The sequence below is a fragment of the Pongo pygmaeus genome, chromosome 11 (genome assembly GCF_028885625.2).
Source record: "Pongo pygmaeus isolate AG05252 chromosome 11, NHGRI_mPonPyg2-v2.0_pri, whole genome shotgun sequence".
Lineage (NCBI taxonomy): Eukaryota > Metazoa > Chordata > Mammalia > Primates > Hominidae > Pongo > Pongo pygmaeus.
In genome coordinates, this window is record NC_072384.2 from 134,417,104 (window position 1) to 134,439,175 (window position 22,072).

Sequence of the window (22,072 nt, forward strand, 5' to 3'; positions counted from 1 at the left end):
GGAAGACACGCTCAACAAGTCATCAAGAGAAAGCAGACTGTAAAGCAACACATCTTACACCTGCCAGAGCTCAGACTGGCAGCAACTGGCAGCGATAATGTGGGGAAAAGGTACCTCTTATATTGCGGGACATCGGGCAAACTGGAGCAGCCATTTGGGAGAGCAATTTGGCAATAACTATGGAAGTTCAAGGCACACCTATCCGTGACCCGTAATTTGCCTCTAGGTGTGTGTGTGCCACAGATAGTTGACACTTATGCACAAGGATCCAGGGTGGATTTTGCACCCGTCCGCAGACATCCAGGACAATAAACCACCTAGAGAACTCAAAATGAGATGCCCACATCTATCAGCTCTTGTCACATTCAGTCTCTTGATGAAACAAAACTGTAGCATATGTGCAGTATTAATTTACTCATATAGTTTGAAACAGACTATACCATAGTTTATGGGTCCCTTATTGGCAGATCCTGTAAGTTGGCCAAGACCCATGCCCAGATCCTTCCACCTCACCTTCCTCCACTGGATGACAGAACACCAGCCTTTCTGGCAGCCAGGCCTGGCCCGGCCAGCAAGGTTTCAGCAGTCTGCTGGGTGTGGGGGGAGGAGAGGCACAAGCAGTTCTGGGTTGCAGTGATGGTTTTCCTGAAGAGGAAAGGGTGGGTCGCGTTGTCCTTAGGAAGCAGCAGGCCTGAGGGAAGGCTCTAAATCTGTAGGGGCCATTCTGGCCCTGGCCGAGCCTGAGCCAGCATTACAATGCCGGCCTGTTCTTTGAGGAAATGAGCCGTCTATGAGGTCTGCAGCACCTGGCGAGGTTCTCAGCTCTCAGCAGCATGCACCCTCCTTACTGACTCACAGGCTATGGATTGAGCTGTGTCCCTCAAGTCCTAGCACCTGGCATGATGGTATTGGAGATGGGGCTTTCTGGAGGTGATTAGGTTTAGACGAGGTCATGAGTGAGGGGCCCTTATGATGGGATTAGTGCCCTCCTAAGATACCAGAGATCTTGCCCTCTCCAGCATGTGGGGACACAGCAAGAAGACAGCTTTCTGCAAGCCAGGAAGAGTCCTCACAGGAGCCCAACCATGCTGCCTCCCTTGTCTTAAACTTCTAGTCTCCAAAAACTGTGAGAAAATAAATTTCTACTGTTTAAGCCACCTGGTCTCCAGCATTGTTGTGGCAGCCTGAGCACGCAGGTGCACGCACACACACACACGGTCCCAACGTAAGATGTCCCAACGTAAGATGTAGGGGGGAAGGGATATGAGGCAGGGTAGGGGGGTGATACCTGACATCAGGAGAGCAATCGCCTGGGGCGGCAGGCAGGAATGAAAAATGTGTAATTTAATCTCATTTTAAATCTTTCATAAAAAAGCAACCCCAAACTCATATGGCAATATATTAACTATTTACTCTATATAACTATAACTATTATATATTTGTTTTATATATATATAAAACAAATATATAGTTAATATATTAACTATATTAACTATTTACAGCATGAGTTTCACTAATGTATTCTGAATATGTGAAATATTTCATTACAAAAACGTCACCATGATATCCTGTCATCAACAGCTTCAATAAGAATCATGAGGAGTCACAGGCGCTGTGGCTGCAGGAGTGTCTGGGACAACCAGGACTGTTTATTTTCCTTCAAGGGTCATTGCATGCAGGGCTCAAACTTACGTCTCACAAGCAAACAATATTCTCGGATGAAATGGGAAACGGGAGAGAGGATTCTCTGGACATATGTAAATTTAAAAAATAACACATGGCTGGGCGCAGTGGCTCTCGCCTGTAATTCCAGCACTTTGGGAGGCCGAGGCGGACGGATGACGAGGCCAGGAGCTCGAGACCAGCCTGGCCAATATGGTGAAACCCCGTCTCTACTAAAACTACAAAAATTAGCTGGGCGTGGTGGTGGGTGCCTGTAATCCCAGCTACTCGGGAGGCTGAGGCAGAAGAATTGCTTGGACCCGGGAGGCGGAAGTTGCAGTGAGTGGAGATCACGCCACGGCGCTCCAGCCTGGGCAACAGAGAGAGACTGTCTCAAAAACAAACAAACAAACAAACAAAACCCCCCCAAAAACACACACATTAGAAAACAGGCCTATCAAAGAGAACCCTAAAAATTCTAATTGAGCAACTTTATTCACATAATTTCTACACCAAGAACTCGAGGTCATCTCTGACGGAGGCAATTTCACTAATATTTACTTTAAGGGCAGAGAAGTCAACCAAGTCCTCACAGTCTCAAGAATTAAAAACAAAAGTACAAACAGAGAGCAAGTGGGAAGAGAAATAACACTCCAAAATAACCTAGCTACATACTTTTAGTTTTGAATTTTTCTAGCATGAAATCACTTTTCTCTTCCATCCTGTAAGATGTGTTCTCTCCTCTAGGAAAAAAAAAAAGACAAAGACAACGATGTTAGCAAAATTCTAGTAGAATTCCCAATGCCAGCCACTAAAAGGTTAACTGTTTTCAACTTATTCCATTGCATGTATAAAAATACTTATAGAAAATGGCATTACATTAAATAAGTAAGGTATGTTAAAGAAACAACAAAAATATAATGGCAACCCCCCCACCCTGCTCCCCACACTGCCCCAGGGAGCACAAGCTGGTGGGGAAGTCCACATCCCACACCCTGGCCCAGTTAGCGCTGCTGCACGAGTGAATTTAGGAGTTCTAAGACTTAAGCTACTTTTCCATATCTATTAAAAGGAGAGACAGCCTGCCTATTGGACAGAATCGATCTAATCAAGGGGTTCTGGTGGGGATGAAAGAAGATAAGGCGTAAAAACGGTTCACAGCATGGCCTGGCACACAGAGAGCACTCAGATGCTAGGTATGAAAACTCCGTATGTAGTTGCAGCTCATGAAGATTTGGTCTCTTTCCTCAAGAAATCTATCATTTAAGCGGGAAAAGCAGAAAAACATAGCAAACCAGTTAAACATGTTTATATTGTGGTTTAAAATGAAACCTGGGGTGTCATGATTTGACTTGCTATCAAATTCCAGGGCAGCTGGGAGGGCCCTGCTGGGCCACCAAGGGCTGAGTCCTCAGGACGGTCCACTCCCCAGCCCCACAATAATGCAACCTCACACCATTCTCTGCAAGGCTGAGGTCCCTCCTGTGTGGCTGGGCCAGAAGAAAGCCCTTTAGGCTGAGCAGGTGAAAAAGCAAGACAGGAGCCTCTGCACAGAGCACCAGGGCAGGACGTCACACATGGAAAGCGGTCTGCAGGTGACTGGCACGATGCCAGCAGATCATGGAACAAGGTGGGAAAAGGCACGAGACAGAATCCCAGGGGCAGGATGATGGTAAAAGGAAGAGCTGGGGCACTAGCTGAGAAAAAGCAGTTAGGTTTAGACAAGCAGGGCGAGCAGAGCAGAGGAGCTCTGATGTGTGGGAGACCAGGAGAAACCTCGGATCGCTCTCTGGGCTGGAGAGTTGTTTCTGGTGAAATTCTCCCCTTTCAACTGAGAAAGAGAATCTTGAGAGGTTATCTGTTAAACAGAATGCATAAGCTTCACTCTCAAAGCAGCCTCCATGAAGTGTCTGCCATGAAGATGTGGCTAAGATTCTCGAAGGCTTCACTAACTGTGGCTGAAAGTCACCCGCCTGGTGGTTTGGTCTGAAACAGCCAAGTGTGCACAGGAGTGGGCATCAGGTACACAGTTGGAGACCAAGACTCGAGGGAAAGACTGCTGTTAGTCGTGCACTGCCAGGGGAGGAGCTCCGAGGGCCCTGCCCACACAGTACCCCGACCCTAGCCGGGGCCCTGCAGAGAAAAACCTTTCCCATCACCTGAACACTTACGTATGTCCATCCTCAACTGCGAAGACGGATGACAACCGAGGCTTTTTCATCTGCTTCTGGTTGGCTCACACAGTATGACTTTATACACGAAAATAACTTTGAAAACCAAAACATCCAACAAAACCTGGGAGCTTCTAGAACTGAGCCAAGGAGCCTGAGCCGCTAACCTATGAGACTGGAACGTGTCCAGACAGCTCCCCACTGCAGCACCCACCATGTGCAACTCCTGGGAGGGTGGGGGTTCCCTGCACGGAGCAGGCATCTGAGCGGTGGGTGGAGTCTGGGGAGGACGTCTGAGGATGCAATAGCAAAGAACTGGGGAGTAGGGGGAGAGTGCCAGTGAAAGTTTCCTGGAAGGGAAGGGCTGCCCTACGGCAGACCCTGGAGCGGGTGGCCCTGTAACAGTCAGAGTGACACTGAGAAAGGCACCAGGGGGCTCAAGCCACAGGAGGCCGCTGGTGGTCCGAGAGTGTGGTCTCTTGCCATGCACAGGCCGGACTGCAGGCTTCGAAGGCAGGCACCACAGAAGGAACAAGGCATACCAGACTTTGGTTCTGAGCTGGACGGACGGCAGGAGCCAGTGGCCGAGAAGGGCTCGCAGGCCAGGCGGGTCCAGGTGGGAGAAACAGAAAATGGGACACTTATGGCAGGCAGGGTCCACCCAAATGACCTCAGAGAAGAGGCACATTACCAGGCTAGGACACAAGGGAAGAGGATACTGGAGACACGGCCTCACCTGCTGGAACCACAAACACACAAAACCCAAAGGAACCGGCCAAATCAAACCCACAGCCAAGTCCTGTCCACCTGTGGGTGAGCCGTGGTACTGAGTTAAAAAAGTTGCATCCTCCAGATCCTGGCTGTGGACACACAGAGAAGCTGTGCTGGGGAATCCAACCCTTAATGCCAACAAAGGTACTCACTCACACTGACCCACCCCACCCGTCTCTAGAGAAAAGGGTACACGCAGACTAAAACTCTAGCTGACATGATTTGCACAAATTAAGCTGCAGAACAAGGTGGAGAAGTTTTAACACTGAGCACTGAGATGATCTGCAGGGCACCCCTCGCACCTGTGAGAATACCATGCTCGTGGCTCTCCCAGGCCACTCTTGCTCTTTCCCTACCAGGAATCCAGAAATAGGAAGTTATTCGCTTTAGATCACTTTTGCCTTACAACAGCTATTTTCTGAGTGTCAGATGAAGAGATTAGAAATGAAGGTTTGACAAAGATGAATAAAGTGTAGTAAGTAAGGATTTGTAGGAAAAAAGCCTCTGAATGCATTCTAATGGAAAGTGTGTGAAACTTCTGCAAGAGCATCTTCTGCTCTACCTCGACGCATCTCACACAGGTACACGTTCTTGATATAGATGCTGACTTTACAGGAAGGAAAAGCATTTGGGAGAAAGCTCGGAAGATGATCACGTATGTAAGAATTCGGTTGAGATTCACTAAACGTGGCACAAAGGTTCCTACCATAAAAAGCCTCTGTCCAAAGAGCGGTCACTCACATAAAACACCACATTCAACCAACAGAAACGCACCTTCCTCTCTTCGGAGTTGGGCTGTGAAGAGCTGCCCTGGTCTCCCGGTCTGACGGTGTTGCCCACCCCATCTGAGGCACCCAGGGAATTGACCTGACGTCCGGAGCCCTGGGGGTCTGATAGCCTGGGTCTTTTTGCAGGGAATTGATGGTCCCTCCTGGTGGCATGAGCAACACATGTAGACGAATGAGCCTCAATTGCAGTTGAGCCCAGTAGACTTTTTCTGCACCCCAGGGGTGATGATGGCATCTTCTGGAAACCCTGGAAGTGAGGGTCTGGATTTAATTTTCCTAAGAAGCCTTCTGTTTGATATCGAACTTCCATACTTGCTTTATCTGTAGATACTCCAATACATAAAGGCACCTTCATCTGCCCAGGAGATTTGAGGCAATACTTTTGATGAAGCTTGTCAAATTCTTCTTTAATTTCATCATAACGATTCCTTCCGTGGCCTGGCACTTCTTTATCTGGGACTGAAAGAGTTTTGCTGGGTGACACTGACTTTCTAAATATTCCAGAACCGTTTCCTTGAACGCGAAGGTCAGATGTCTGCTGCGGGCGAGCTGGGCTGTGTATGGGGTTGGCCTTTGGAAGAGATGAAGACGAATCGCTCTTGGGCAGGCACCTACTTGCTTCCAGAGATCTTCCGCCCAGGTTTTCAAAAGCCTCACTTAAACTTTTTGCTTTTGCTTTGCTGGAAGGTAAACTCAGCCTGCGGGTTTCTAAGCCCCAAAGGCTACCAGGACTCGCAGGACCCCCTCTGTACATGTTCATGGCCCAGGAATCCGGGAGGCCCATCCGGCGAGGCTGGTTCCTGGGACTCAGGCAATATTCCCGATGAAGCTGATCAAATCGTATTTCAATCTCCCTCTGACGGTTCTCTCCACGGTCCTGTTGTATTCTTGGTCTGGAAACTATTTTTACAGGAGAAATTAACCACTTTAATGTCCTAAATCTATTTTCCTGATCAAGATTATACGTTGCACTGGAGTCAAAACAAATCAAGGAAGAATACTTCGAGGGTGTCACTTTCAGCTCCTTCCAACTTGGATCTAACTTATGGATTTCGGGTTTGTTGACTTCAGGAAAAGCTTTTTCCAACTTTAAACCTGTCTTACGGCAAGAAACATCTAATACATTTTTGCAATCTCTTAATGCTCCTGTCTCTTTCACAGGCTCAGAACAGGGTACGAAGTTCTCCTTGGAGCTCCTCTGAGAACGTCTGGCTCCTTTGCAATATGTTTTGTTCATCCTGCTCTTACACCTGTGCCTCCTCCTGAAGTTCCAGTTTTGCATGATGAATGTTTTGGTGGAGATGATGCTTGATGGCTTTGTGCTCAACAGGCGGCTCATGGAGTGCAGCATCCCTGCATACAGGTCACTGATGGTCACGTTGCAAATGTCATCGTCTTCAAAGGGCTGGCTGCTTAAGAAGCTGCTGCTACTGGTCTCTTGTAGGGAGAGGCTGTCATTTCTAGGTACTAAGGCCATGTCTGTGGAGGAAGGATGCAAAGGATCCCATTCTCTGGGAGATGAAGCTGGTTTTGCTGGGTCACCAGGACTCTTTCCGGAGACAAGACTGCAGTATCCTAGGAGAAAAGATACACATAAAGTAAAGGTGTGTTACCATTCTAAACCATCCATGTGCACAGATGACAGAAGTTAAGATTGGATCAGGACTATGTTTTTTTAAGCAATAGCAAAAACAAAAACATCACAAATGTGTAGGAGTAGACTCTTCTCAGAGATATTTTTTGCCATCAAAATTTGATTTCTACTCTCCATCGTACATTTCCCAAAGGTGTCTTCCTTTCCCTCTAGGCTGTTTAGAAGATGGATGCCTTTTCAAAAGCTAATCAGAAACTGAAAAATGACAACACTGTTTACCTACAGGGATGGGAAGGGGTGTAAGACTTCTAAACAAACCTCTTCATATAGCTTTGACTTTTGCATCATGTAAATGTTTCCTATATTTAAAAAAAAATAAACCAACAGTGATGGGAAAAAACCATAAAATTGAACACAAACAGAAAAAAAAATCTGTATGTTAAATTGATAACTGAAAGAGGAAAAAAAAAGAGTCCAAATACTCTGAGTGTCTGCCTCTTAAAGAGATATTGTCTAAGGATAAAAAGAGCTGCTTGGAAATTTTCAAGCTTATTTAGTAGATGGTTGTGAAGAGTGGTAGCAGGTGCTGCAATGCTAGAGTTATTTTATGCTGTACAATTGACCAGATGAGCACGTGTTAAGTCCTTGCGGCTGGTGAGAACTGGGAGAGGCAGATATGGCATCAGGGCAGGGGTGAAGAAGTGCTCAAAAACGCATGGCGTTGCACTACACGACACAAAAGCCAGCCTGAAAGGGGCTCCCTGACAGCTACATCTGGGGTTACTGGAGCGTCAAATTGAATACCGGCAATGGATTATAACATGTGAATCAAAGAACAAAAAGACTCCATGAATTCCTACTGACCCTAAAAAATAAAAATAAAATAAATTAAAGCATGAGAGGGAACTACAGGAGGCAAAAAAAAGAACCAGAGGGGAGACAGCTCTTTTGAACAGAATAATAATGCCAACTGACATGTGCCAAGGAATGGCAGCGACAGAAACAACCTGGGCGGGGACCTCCACCCAGGCGATCCGCATTGCTGGCTTCTAAGTCACTGGGTGAGAAGCTTTTAGAGAAAAGCCTCCTAGGAGATCTCAAAGAATCACACATAGATGACTCCAAGGAAAAAGGGCCTGTCACAATGAGAAACATTGAATTAAGGTCTTAACTTAACTCAATGACCAGCCTAAAAGTCACCAAGAATGGGACAGACTGACCAAATGTTCTGAGAGGACACGTCATCCCTGTAGTAATTTTGCCGAAAATGTTTAACATGAACCTGACCACGAGAAAGCAATCAGGTCCAAATTCAGGGACATTCTGCAAAACTACTGGCCTGGGCTATTCAAGAAAGGCAATAATATGAAAGGTGGCCACGAGGGAGAAAAGGCCAAGGAGCCGCTCTTGATGGGGGGAGACTAAATGCAACGGTGGTACCAGCCTGAGTGGGTCCAGAAATGGTCAGGCAAACCAGAAAGGCTGCAAAGGACATCACTGGCACAATGGGTAAAACTGTACTGCATCCATGTTCAATTTCTGGGGTGTGTTAAGCGTACTGTAGTCATAAAGGAGAATTAGCTGATTTTTGGAGGTCTGTGTGAGGCATTTAGGGATAAATGCATACACAAATGCAAATAAATACACACTGTGTGTGCATGTGTGTGGGGGGTGATAACGCAAATATGACATGTTAATTGTGAAACAAGTGAAGGGTGTTCACTGTACTAGTCCTGTGCTTCTGGAGATGCAAAACTTTTCAAGCTAGTAAATTGGAATAAAGAGCAGATGTGCAGAGGAGAAAACAGCTCATTTGAAAACATCTTAATCTTCCAGTGAAATCCAAGTGTATCTCTAACAATTTATGTTGATGAAACGCACCAGGAAATGATGGCATGGCCAGTGTGAGTAGCTCTGAGGGGCCACGCAGCTCCAACAAAAGTGAAGGAGACATGCATGGTTCACACAGTTTCTGTGTCACACTCACCAGGGGCAGGCACGGCAGGTGAGGTCAGTGAAGGGAGCGGAGTCACACGTGCATCCTTTCCAGCTCTGTTACCTGCACACTGAAATCAGAGCCAGTGGTTACAAGAAAAAAGTTGCCAGGTGTCAACTGGGTGCAAGGAGCTGGGTTCTCCCCTGACGATGCGGACTGTGCATCTAAGCACAGCCACGTCGACAAGCGTGTGAATGTGGTGACAGTGGCCAGCTAGGCTTCGGGCAGTGGGAAGAAAAAATGTCCTACTAAGATCTGGACAGTTGATGTGGTCTCCAGGATAGCTTCCAGCCACAGTCACCACTCATCTGCCAGTAACTTCTTACCCCAGGGGCGCTGGTAGCTTTCTTTGTCTAGCATTATACTCAGACCACAAGAACACCTAGGGGCCAGCTAGATGGTGGACAAAGAAGACCCAATAGATCCGTTCGTTCCTAACCCTCATCTGTTCCCTGGATCAACACAGGAACCAAGAGGACACCACTTGCTGCCTTGGGTTAAAGGAAAAAGCATTTCAGGTACATCCGCTAAGTCGGTGGTCCTCAAATACAGGCTTTCCACGGGTCAGCAGCACAGTAAGAAAACACATACACCCCTGTGAGATTGCTGCCTTTTTCTGGAGTTGAATTTTTATTCTGCAATGTGTACTTCCTAGGTAGCTGGTGTTGCAATGTCCTTTATTCTATGGCAGAGGGCACTGACCTTAAGAGAGGGGTTGGCAGGTGAGTGTGCCCACCTCTCATGCCATCACAACCTCCCCGCAACATGACCTCTCAGCAGGCGGGACAGGTGCCAAGAGTCAGCCTCCTCACCTTGCAGCTGATTCTAGCCTGATCACACCAGAGAATGTGGGGACTATTACTTCCCTAACTATGCAGCTTCAAATCCTGGTCCAGAGGTCGGAGCTGCTCTTAAGAGTCTCGTGTGTGGCCCCAATAGATTTTTTTTTTTTTTTGAGATAGAGTCTTGCTCTATCACCCTGGCTGGAGCACAGTGGCACAATCTCAGCTCACTGCAACCTCCGCCTCCTGGGTTCAAGTGATTCTCCTGCCTCAGCCTCCCAAGTAGCTGGGATTACAAGCACCCACCATCACACCCAGCTAATTTTTCTATTTTTAGTAGAGATGAGGTTTCACCATGTTGGCCAGGCTGGTCTCAAACTCCTGACCTCAAGTGACCCACCTGTCTTGGCCTCCCAAAGTGCTGGGATTACAGACATGAGCCACCGTGCCTGGCTGCCCCACTAGATTTTTCTCTGAGTTGCCCCAGAACAGCGAGCAGAGCGCCCCTGCCAGGGCTCCCACCTTCCTGATGGCGCTGCCCTGGGGGACCTGGAGTGTTTATTCAAGAAGAGCAAGTATGTCAGCATGTGAATAAAACAATTTGAAAATCATTACTTCAAATGCTCTTTACAGGTTCTGTAGAAAAAACAAAAAGCATAATAACACAGTACCTCAATGTGTTTAGTTTATGATCTAATTATATAAAAACAAATACTGGGAAACAGATTACCTCAAAATACTCTGCACCTTGTAGCAGTATATCCACTTGGGTCAAGTATTTCCTTCTTAACTCATTTTTCAAAGGGCTCTGAGGCACTGCAGGCTGATCAAAAAAGAGAAGTCAGAATTTTTAAGAGCTTCTGGGTGCAGCTGACCTTTTGGATTCTGGAACAAACTGGCAAGCTCATTAATGTACAAATCTTTACATGATGCTACTCAAAGTCACTTTCACCTCCATGATGTTATTCAAAGTTACTTTTTCACCTCCTGCTATGTTAATAACCCAAAAGAATGTAAAAAGACAAAAAATAAAATAAACACCATGTCTAGAGAAGTTTATGACAGCATTGCTAGACCAGGAAAAAAAAAATCTGAATATTCATAGGTGAGTTCAGGACTCAACTGCTGGTAATAACTTCAAACTGGTAAGTTTATAAGAAATTCAGTGCTCCTGGCTGGGTGTGGTGGGTCATGCCTGTAATCCCAGCACTTTAGGAGGCTGAGGCAGGTGGATCACTTGAGGCCAGGAGTTCGAGACCAGCCTGGCCAACATGGTGAAACTCCATCTCTACTAAAATACAAAAATTAGCTGGGCATGGTGACGGGTGCCTGTAGTCCCAGCTACTTGGGAGGCTGAGGCAGGAGAATCGCTTGAACCCAGGAAGTAGAGGTTGCAGTGAGCTGAGATTGCCCCACCGCATTCCAGCCTGGGTGACAGAGTGAGACTCCATCTCAAAAAAACCAAAAACAGAAACAGAAATTTAGTGCTCCTGCTCAGGAGGCTGTCCTACCCCTCCCCTGCTAGACACTGGAAATAGAGAGCGTCACCCTCTGTCCTCTGCTGAGTGGGGCTGGCACTTTGGTTCTTGACTCTTGGTACCACCCACTTTCCCTTTGTTCCAATCCCTACACAATCTCTCAGTGAGCATCCACTTTCTTCCCCAGGACCACGGCCTTTTTCTCCTTAGTCACTGAAAGTCACACATGGGTGCGTGGGAAACCGTCTGCACAGAAGTAGCAATTTTAGAGGAAAACCATGCACCAGGTACCCCAGCAGGCGACAGAGCGTGACACAGGGGCCGGGAAACATGCTGGAGCTGGTTAAGCTCTGTGTAAATTCTCATCTATCCCAACCAAGAAGGATGAGAGGCACATCCCATAAGAAAACGGGTGGTTTCTGTGACCCGGGGGGGGCACTCTGGGAAACAGACATATAAATGACACTTACTGTTTAGGTTAGTGATGGCTGCCCAATGAGGCGACCTTGTGACTTGGGGCATTTGAGGACAGACCTGGAAATACTCCCTAGAACACCTCTCTTTTTACCCTGCTCCTGTGGGGGAGACTGACCGAGAGCTCAACTTTCCTGTCGTGTGCTCATCCAGGCAAATGGCGCCCTGCCAACCACACTGACAGCTTTATCTGCAGAGTGAAAATCATCGTGAATCAGGCTTGCACTGGGGGTAGAACTGGCTGCCAAGTGCTAGACTGAGAGGAGGGCCTTACCGCTGAAGGGAATCCGGACATGAGGAAATCCGAGACTTGAAAGTAGCAAAAGCCAGCCTCAGGAGAGGACTTCCAGAAGGGTGCAGGCAACGCTGCCCGCCCCAGGCCACATGAGCTTTGATGGACCCACCCCTGAGCCCCCAAGCGCCCCCTCTGTCCATTCATTACTAAAGGCAGTACTTACCGCTAAGGCCCAAGCAACTGACTCTTCCTGGTCCAACGTGGCATCGACCTCACCACTTTTTGAATCTAAAAGTCAAACAAGTAAATCTCAATCAGGATTTTCAGGAAAGAGTGCATTTTCCTCTCAAGGATGGTTTTGGCATCACTTCGAGTAAGTTCTACAGTAAAAATCCCCATTGCTTCAAGGGTGCACCCATTGGAGCCATCTACGGCTGCCCGTGGTTCGTAGTAACCGAGAGAACCCCTTAGAATGGGAATCTGCCCGGGACCATGGAGTGAGGAAAGGCAGATTCTGCACCACCTCCAGCTTTCCATGGCCTCTGAGCCTGGAGGTGGAGACGCTCAAGCCCAGCACCGCTCGACAGAACTTCCAGTGACCATGGAAAGTTCTCTGCCTGCTGTCCTAGGCCAGCCACTAGCCACATAGGGCTACTGAACAGCTGGGATGTGGCCAGTGAGGCTAAGGAAATGGATTTTAAATTTTATTTCACTTTCAACTAATTTAAATATCATCCAGAGAGGGCTTGTGGGTGCCATACTGGGCAGTACAGCTGTCAAATGACTATTTCCTGTGATTTCAAGCAATCGGGAAAATTCACAGACCTAAGGATTTATAGTTAAAATCTGGATTAATAGCACAGCACCACAGGTAAATATCCTCGTAAGAGCTTTCCAATTCTACTCTGAAAGACCACCAGCTTCCCTTTAGCGACTCAACACCCATCACTAACTATCGGTGTAGGCAAGGTGCCAGGAAAGGCGCTGGGCAGAGGGGACAGAGGCTGCAGAAGGCCAGTGTCCAGGAGACAGGTGTTTAAAGGCTAGTGACAAAACTGTTTCAGAAGCAGAGGAACCCAGGTCTAAAGAGCTTAGATAAGAGTGGGGGTCTGTTCCAGCCTGGGGATCACAGGGGCTTCCCGGGGGCAGCGAGGAGGCCATGCGGTCAGGCAGGACTTCAGGCCCCATTCTGGGTTCTGGCCTTTTACCCCAAAAGCAATGGGAAGCCACGTGTTGTATCAGAGAAGCGGCTTGACCACATTCACAGGTGCGTCAGTGGGGCGGAGGGAGCCCGGGTGGGGATGGGGGCTGGTGCTTGGGGGTGGACATGAGAGCTAACGAAGCACAAGGCACAGGACAGGGATGCCTTGGCCATGAGGAATGAGGCAGAGGTTGAGATGAAGAAGATCCTGGGTTTCTGGCTAACACTAGAGGGAAGATGGCAAGGGCCTGTACTGAGGCACAGAGCAGAAGACAGGGAGCCTGTGTGTCGGGCTGAGTCTTAGCTGTGCCAAGTCTGGACATGAAGTATTGAAGCAGAGGGGGTGCTGGGCAGTAAAACACCCCTAGTTGAGGTCTGGCTGGAGGTTACAGTCAGCACACAGAGAAGCCATGGCTCCACCCAGGCGAAGGGCAAAGGCAGCTCAAACAAACCCTCCAGAAAGGGCATCCGGCAGGGACGGGAGGTGAGCAGACTGCAGGCTGGGAAGAACGAAGACGGAAGGAGGAAAACTGGAGGAGCATGGGGCCGAGGAGCAGGGGGCCACAGAGGCCCAGGCCAGAACTTCTGGAAGGTTTAAATGCTATGGAGAGCGCAAAACCCAAAGAATAAAACCCAAAGAATGCCAACAGGATTTAGCAATGGGGTTGCGAGAAACCTCACCCAGAGTTGGGCTTTAGAGATGGAGCCGAAAGGAGTCGAGAGAGAAGGAACGCACGGGGTTGGTGGGGTAAGGAATCCATGACAGCCAATGGAGCAGGTTATTTCACTCTGGTTGTAAAGGGAACTGGGCAAAGGGAGGTGGCAAGGAAGGGGTCCAGGACAGGGGAGAGCCACGAAGGGTCTGATGTATCTAAGGTGAGTCTGAGCGCATCTAAATACCGATGGATGGATCCAGGGGACAGAGGCTGAAGACAGAAGGAAGGGGTGAGGGACGGATTCCCGAGAAAAGAGGACAGGATGGGGCTGGGCAGTGAGACTTGTCTGTGGAAAACGAAGGAGCCTCCTAGGAGGACGAGGCGGGAAGCTGCCCTGTAGAAGTGAGGGTTCACAACACCACCCTGTAGGGGCAAATCTTAAGTCTTATTAAATCTGGATATTAACTTCTCACATGGAGAGGTACGTTTATTTACTCAAGAAACACATGAGTACCATTCATATGTCAGGCACCAGATGTAACTGTGGGCAAGGCAGAGCTCAGAAGGAATCAACAGGGTACTTTAACATAATTTTAGTTTTTAAGATATACCTTAGAAAAAATAAAAACTTCACTACTGAGGAATCTAGGCTTTAAGCTGTTGTAACAGGTGCGTCAGGCCTGGTCCCTCCTGACTTCAGTTCTCTGACGAAGGCAACACTCACCGGCTCCCAGGACTGTGCGATGTGAGGGAAGCTCAGGACCCCAGGCTGCAGCTTGCACAGAGCCATCTGTCCTGTCCGCGGGCTTCATGGAGGAGTCCTCCAAGTGCAGAAGCTAATAAAAGCATGGTTGTTTATGAGTGACAGCACATTTCAAAGTCACCGTAAAGTAACAAACCTGCAATCCTTCTGTTAACACAGGAGACAGCAGGAGCCTGCCACAAGGCTTCTCTTCTCCCTGCATGTCCACTTTATAAGAGGCCTCAAGAGCGTAGCAGGGAGCTGAGGCTCCCCTGGGTTGCAGCGGGGGCTGCTACTTAAAAAGCCACTTGGAAGGAGCAGGGAAAGTCAGGCGCCCAGGCACGAGCAGATAAGCTCACACCTCCTAACACTGGCCCAGGGATGACAGGGACTGGGGCAAACAAAAAGCCAAATTGAAACAGAACAAAATTGTCCTGAGGTCATCAGCGAGAACACAGAAATAGTCAAGTGGCCCCTGGGCAACTTCCTGTGATCTTTAAAGAATATGCTCGAGTATTTAAGGCGGGGAGGAGCCAGTTTAAGCCCAAGCTACAGGCACAGAGGCAGCTGCTTCTCCTGACCAGGAGCTCACACCTGGTGGGCAGGGGTGGTCGGGCGGCCACACTCCTGGTCAGGCCTGCTTCAGCTCTCCAGAGCCTGCTCTACAGCAAGCCCCACGAATAATCCCAGAGCATGGCATCGGTGGGTTCTCATTAGTGAAATTCAAGCATTCAGGATACCAGATTGGCTGAAATATTAATATTTTAGGAACCACCCAGCCTTATAAAAACAGGGCGTGAGAAGGTGGCGCGGCCTATACCATTAGGGATGGTCCTCAGGTGTCAACTCTGAGGGTTCAGAGGACTTGGGGTTACCCAGCACTACAGGGTAACTGAAGCCCACTTCCAGAATATCAGAACCTTTGCTTCCAGTGAAACCGTCATGTAAGGTGGAGTTTACAGGGTTGTTTTGTGGCTGTGTCTGAGGCAGAACCTGGTTTGAGAATCACAGAGAAGCAGACGATCTACACTAACCCCAAACTATGTGGTAGCTCTGGTAGCTACAAACAGAGCCCAGGCATTGTGTTATAAGCAACCCAGCACAGGTCAATGCCCGACCTGCCAGGGCCCACAGCCTCCCCCAGCCTCCAGGGCAGCAGGAGCACCAAGTCGTCTGGGAAAAGGTGAAGGCGGATCTGGGCACTGTCACCAACAGCAATTACAGTGAAATCAGAGGTGTCCCAGCTGAAATCTCAGGCTACGCCCAGTTTCCTAATCCCAAGAAAGGGTCTGAAGATTCTGGAGACCCAGGTAGGGGTCCTCCTACATTTTAAGCAAAAACCTTAAATAAATCTTTAAATGAAAACTTTGCCACCAGGACCATATAAGCACTGGTCTGATGAGTGGACATCTCTATTATGCATAATTCAAAGAGTATATACACTTTAACCCAATAATCCCACTTCTCAGCATTTATTGAAAAGGGGGAATATCAGTGTTGGGAAGAGATAAGGACCAGGATTTTCTCTGAAAACCATTTCTAACAGAGGCTTTATAAATAAAGTTTTATTGGAACACTGCCACGAACACTCATTTACATATTATTTTCGGCCACTTCCCTCCTGAAACACAGAGCTGAGTAGTTACAACAGAGACCATGCAGCCAGCAAAGCCTAAAATATGTACCATCCGGCCTTTTGTGGAAAAAGTGTGCTGACCCTTATTTATTAATAAAGGAAGCCACAAATAGCTAATTGCCTATCAACAGGAGAGCAGTTAAAAAAACATGATTTTTTAAATAATTATATAATTTTATAATTATACAATAGTTGATGAAGAGAAGAGTTCGCCAGATGTATTAACTGGAAATGGGAGGGAGAAAAAAATGCATTTATAAAGACATGTATTATAGGGAATCACATTGTACTAAAATAGCATTAGTGACCATCTTTGCAGAGAGAAATCAGCTCATTTATGTAGTTGTATGTACTTTTAACATTTCTATGACTAGAACAATTAATCAAGAAGATTTGATTTCAAATTTGCTGTTAATATTATGTCACCTTGACCTTGATGTTTTCATTCTTGGGTACAGGTTCCCTGACCTGTGACCACAAGGAGGAACCATGTGGCATCTGAGAGGCAGTGATTAACTGAATACCAGACAACCTGGCAAAAGCCACCATGGCAAAAGGGCTCCTGGGTGACCCCGTAGAAAGGCCAACAGCACCTTCCACTAAAATAACGGGTCTCAGAGCTGCAACACCCTTGGATCAACTAGGCAGGGAAGCCCAGGTCTTCCAAAGGTAGAAAAATGCAGAAGGAAAGACGTGTGATGCTCCAGGCCGCACCTCCCCTCATCTCTCTTCCTCCCCTTTCAAAACAGGAAGAGAGACATTCTTCTTCCCTAGAAGGAACTGGATTTGGTCTTTTCTGTAAGGACCCAACAAAGTGAGTCCCTTGCTGGGTTGGCACATGGCCTTGGGGAGGGCTACCCAGCTGGCCCAGCCTCTGCACATGTGTTATCAGAGCCCCTCAGCCTGTGACACACGAAACACAGGGTGATGAAAAAGGCCAAACATTACACAGTGACTCCTTGCACTTGACAAGCTACAGAAGAAACGCTTCTAAATCCTTAAAAACAGAAAGAGTATAATCATGAGAAAAAGTGTCCCATGGTGGCCTGTGCGTAAGCTCAGAGGTTGGGCACACCCACACCTTTATTCATATCAATACTCCTCCACAGCAAGGTTATTTGGCAATAAAATTTGACACTAAATACCTGGATCTCTCCTTCATTTCTTTCCTTTATTAGTCTTCCACCCCAAATTCTCAATCCTGAAGAAAAGAAACAAAAATGACCGTTTACATAATCCTGAACGCTGAACTTCTGCTCAATCTGTATTCACCAGAAGCCAAAGTGACAGGCAGAAAAAAGGTACAATATTAAAACCAAGCCAGGTTTCTGACACCCTGCAGTTGTTCCTCTTTGTAAAGTTTCAGGTTTTTAAGGCAAATTTGTCATTCACGGAAATCTCTCCTACCTACTAGACAACGGCTCATCAGATTACATCATTAGCCCAAAAAGTTAAATGAAAACAAGGAACATATGACAGCGACTGTCCTTAAAATATAGAGGGCAATCTATATACCATATAGAGGGAGTAAGCACTTTTCGCAGGCAATCTCTACATCCCATGTACTGAATGAATGCTTTCTAAGGGCAATCTACATGTTATACAGAGACCAAAGGGTAACAGACCTGCCACTGGAATATTTTAGTTTCTGCCTGTGTAAACCTTTCACCCAAGATGTGCCTGGATTGGCTATAAAGGCAGAAAGGTAGGATTTCTTTTTACTCAAGGAGCAGCTCTTGTGAACCTTTTGTGTCCGTCTGTTTAATGCAACATAGAACTTGCTCTGAGGTTTGTTTTCATTAAGTGATACTGAGTTAGTTATAAAGCTATATGGGAGGAATTGACCCCAGCCAGTGCAAAGTGTCACCAGCTATTTACCAAAAAGAATCCACAAGATTTCAGTCCGTTTACATTAACTATTAAACAGAATGCCTTCTTCTCCCTATTCAAGTACTTGGAGCCTCAAGGAAGACAGTTACTACTCCAAGTTAAACAGGGCAAACAATAGTCAATGTGAGTATTCGCAGTGGGGGGTGGGTACTGTTCCCAGAGTTTCATAGAGATTGTGCTTAACTGTTACAACACCCACGCCCAGGAGACATTATTGTCATCATCCTTCCCATTTCACAGATGAAGACACAGAGACCAGTCCAGCTAAGCAACTGCCCCACGCTGCCATGGTGGGGAGGTGGCCAGCGGGGATGCCAACCCGGTAAGCCGGAGGCATGTGAGCCAGGAGGCACCTATGTCTCTTCAGGAATTGTTCTAATAAGTAATTCAAGTAATTTACAGGTTTAAGGGCACCAGTGTTTTGGTTCCTATTAGTTAGGTGAACAATGTTTACTTCTTAAGAGAGCAGGGACAGCATTTCAACTACTCCATTCACACTCTTCACCCGAATACTCAGAAGGTGGGGATGACCCTTACCCTGTGGCGTCTCGTAGGTCAGAGTGGCCATTTGCACCACCGGGGCGTCCTCGAAGGGCTGGTTGTACTGCGGAGGAGGAAGGGGCTTCCTGTCAGGTCCCAGGGCCACGAGGAACCCCAGACCCGGGCGGAGGCGGCGCCAGCCTGTGAGAGGCCGTTAGTCTGGCCTGGGGCGCCCCAAACGCGGTCTCTGCAGCGGAGCCCCAACCCCGCCTCTCTCGTCCCACTCAGGAGCACCCCCAGCCCCACCAAACCCTCCTCTCTGCACCCAAGCCCCAGTCCCGCTTCCCCACTCCCCGTTCCAGAGGCCCCAGTCTTTCCTCCCCGTCCCCGCTCCGAAGCCTTCGGCGCTGCCTCCTTTTTCCCTCTCCGGAGCCCCTAGCTCCGCCTCCACCTTCTCTCCGCATCCAAGCCACAGTCCTGCTTCCCCAACCCCCGCTCCGAGCCCTCAGAGCCCCTTCCCTTCCCGTCCTACCTCCCCTCCCAGCCTCACTCCGACACGCAGGCCTCCCATCCCCGCGGACCGGCGGGGGCCGCACCTTCTCTATCAGCCGCTGCATGCGCCTCTGGAAGCGGCGGCGACTGGCCCTGAGCTTCTGCAGCAGCTGGTCGTCTTCCACGTCCTCGCCCTCCATGGCGCGCAGCGGACCCAGAATCGGACCCAGCATCAGACCCAGCCGCTGACCCAGCCAGTACCCAAGCGCCAACCCGCACTGCAGGGCCTCGCGCGCCACAAACTCAAATAGGCGACTCCGCCCTTCCTGCCTTCCTCTGGGTTTTCTATTGGCTAGAGCGGAGAAGCCGGGCACTGATTGGGCCTTTCAAACAAATTTGCGTCCCACCTCCCGGCCAATCCACGCCCGAGTTTCCAGCCACGCCCCAAGGACCATGTCCGGCGGAAGGGAGGGAGGGTCTCCGGCCCACGGCCGGTGGTAGTTGCACAAACAGCTGTGTGCTTATTAATCAGCGGTGCTGTGCGAAATCCGGTGGGATGCGTGTCATCTCCCGCGCTGTGCACCGGAGATAAGTGCGGCCTGGAGATTTCTGCGTGACTTGCTCTGGGTGTCGCCGCCGGGCGGGGGCCGCCTTCCTCACCCGCCCGCCTGGGATCCCGGCGCAGTCTCCAGGGCAGGGGCCTAAGAAAGACAACCCCAAATTACCAACCCAAAAGGAGGCAGGATAGCGAATATTCATCTAGAAGGAAAAAATAAGTCTCAACGAAGGACATATTTAAAGATGCTGACAAATGCGATACACATCACAAAATCCAGGAAAATACTTCTATTAACCCACCTTTTTCCCCATGTATTTCTGATTGCATAGTCTGCTTCTTCATTGATATTAATCTTGTAATATTTTCTCCAGAGAGAAGAGCAAGATAAATCAGTCTTTAGTATGGTTGATGGAATTGATGATTGACATCTTAGGAAAGTTTCATTCAGCTTCATCACTTAACCACATTTGTATGCTTGTGCTGATATGATTACCATAGTATGTGATTGAAAATAAAAGCATTGCTGAGCACCAGGAGGTCCCTTAGAGGGGGCTCTTCACCTCCTTTCAGCCTGCACAGCAATTCTATCATGATGTCCCTGCAGAAATTTAGGTGGGGGTGGGTGGAGGGTGAGAACTTCAGGGCTCATGTAGCGTGTGTCCACAAAACGTGTTGCGTTGTGCTGGACACAGAGATGTGCTGGCCTGATTCCCCTTAAGATGCCACAGCTGCTGGGAGGGCAGTTGGCAGGGGCCTTCAGTTGTCAGCCTATTCTGGGATGATTCAGTTGCAGAGAACTCCCTCACCCAAGGTCCTGCTGCCCCAGGGTGGCTCAGCGCCAGTCACTGATCCAGGTGGGAACAGGAAGGCTGTGTCATTTCAGTCTGATGGAAGAAAACCCTGGGCCACTTTATCTTCCGAGCTCTCAATTCCACGGAATTGGATGGGGTAACCTACCAATCCTATTTCTTTTCCTCCCTCCCTATATAAACATCCTCTCTGAGTCTTCTCCAGTTGCAGGATCTACACATTTAATTTGTACCTTTTCCAATTTTCACAAACAGGCCGAGGTGTCTTCCCTCTCCTTCCTTAGGAGTGTTCAGAAACTTAACATGCTCTTCCTTTGACTCTGTGCTTCCACACGTAATTTACTTTTCAAACATCTAACTGGGCCCATTTAGAGACTTGAGACCTTGAATAAGATTTTCCTTTTTCTTTTTGAGTTTTGGACGATTGACTCTTCCATTGTTACCAGATAGACTTGTCCAGGTTCTTGGTGTGTTGAACAAAGAATTGAACAAAACACACAAAGTTACAAAGGAATGAAGCAATGAAAAACAAAGCAACAGGAGAATGGAGTAAGGAAATCACAGATCCATTGAAGAGAATTCGCAGAGCGAGAGCAGGCTGGAGCACGCAGCTTAAGAGCCGCTTCAATTAGGGTTTTTATAAGGCCAAAAGAACTTGGCAACACCCCTGTGTACCCTTTAGAGGCCTCCAATTGGTTACACCCGATGAAGGATTGGCCTGCGACCAATCAGAGCCTAAAGTGGAAACGGCTTGCAGTCATTCAGGGGCTGAAGTGGAAACTTCTTTCTTGTTATCACAGGAGTGAAGATGTGGCCCATGCCCTGCCCAGTCTTGCTTAAAACTGGCTGCACCTGCTGTTCTCTTGCTTATGCGAACTGGCTGCATCTGCTGTTCCTTTGCTTATGCCTCAACCCTTGGCTACCCCAGTTCCCTATTCTCCTGCCTCACCGCGACTCTCTAACAAGCACGATAGTACCAGTTTTCAAAACTGGCGTCTCCCAGGGCTTATTCTCTATTCCTGGGAAACCATTCCAAGGTTTCCCTTGCTGGCTTCACTGACAATCCAAGCATCTGCCTCTGTCCTAGGAGTTTGGGGGCAGCTTCAGTGGAAAGATTTCTCAATCTCAAGTTCAAGTCTTTAATTGAAGTCCAAAACATACTTGCTTTAGCCAAACTCCTTCTGAGCCAGCCAAAGTCCATGCATTAACCCTTATTGTTCTGGCCTGGTGGTCTTCCAGTCGTCTCTGACTGGCTTTCCCCATCCCATGGTCCAAAGTGGTGCTCCAGCTAAGGAAAGAAGAACCCTGTATCATGCTTCTCATGTGATGCTGTAGCAGGACAAGCCGCAGACAAAACCCCTCAGACACCGAGTTCAAGAAGAAAGGGCTTTATTCAGCTGGGAGCTTCGGCAAGACTCACGTCTCCAACAACCGAGCTCTCCCGAGTGAGCAATTCCTGTCCCTTTTAAGAGCTCACAACTCTAAGGAGGTCCGTGTGAGAGGGTCGTGATCGACTGAGCAAGCAGGGGATAAGTGACTGGGGGCTGCATGAACCGGTAATTAGAATGGAACAGAACATGACAGGGATTTTCACAGTGCTTTTCTATACAATGTCTGTAATCTATAGATAACATAACCAATCAGGTCAGGGGTTGA

At 48.2% G+C, this 22,072-nt stretch overlaps 1 protein-coding gene across 1 annotated transcript; it reads right to left on the reverse strand.

Annotated features, from left to right (window-relative positions):
• Positions 1 to 1,508: 1,508 nt before the first annotated feature.
• Positions 1,509 to 19,354, reverse strand: HJURP (Holliday junction recognition protein). The gene is made up of 10 exons (XM_054479037.1): positions 19,153 to 19,354; positions 18,614 to 18,680; positions 17,332 to 17,387; positions 14,533 to 14,644; positions 12,175 to 12,239; positions 10,495 to 10,587; positions 8,974 to 9,052; positions 5,379 to 6,967; positions 2,338 to 2,405; positions 1,509 to 2,032 (listed from the first exon to the last, which is right to left on the reverse strand). Exons 1-9 carry the CDS (start codon positions 19,279 to 19,281, stop codon positions 2,367 to 2,369), a joined length of 2,229 nt encoding a protein of 742 aa, XP_054335012.1. The 5' UTR covers positions 19,282 to 19,354; the 3' UTR covers positions 1,509 to 2,032; positions 2,338 to 2,366.
• Positions 19,355 to 22,072: the final 2,718 nt, after the last annotated feature.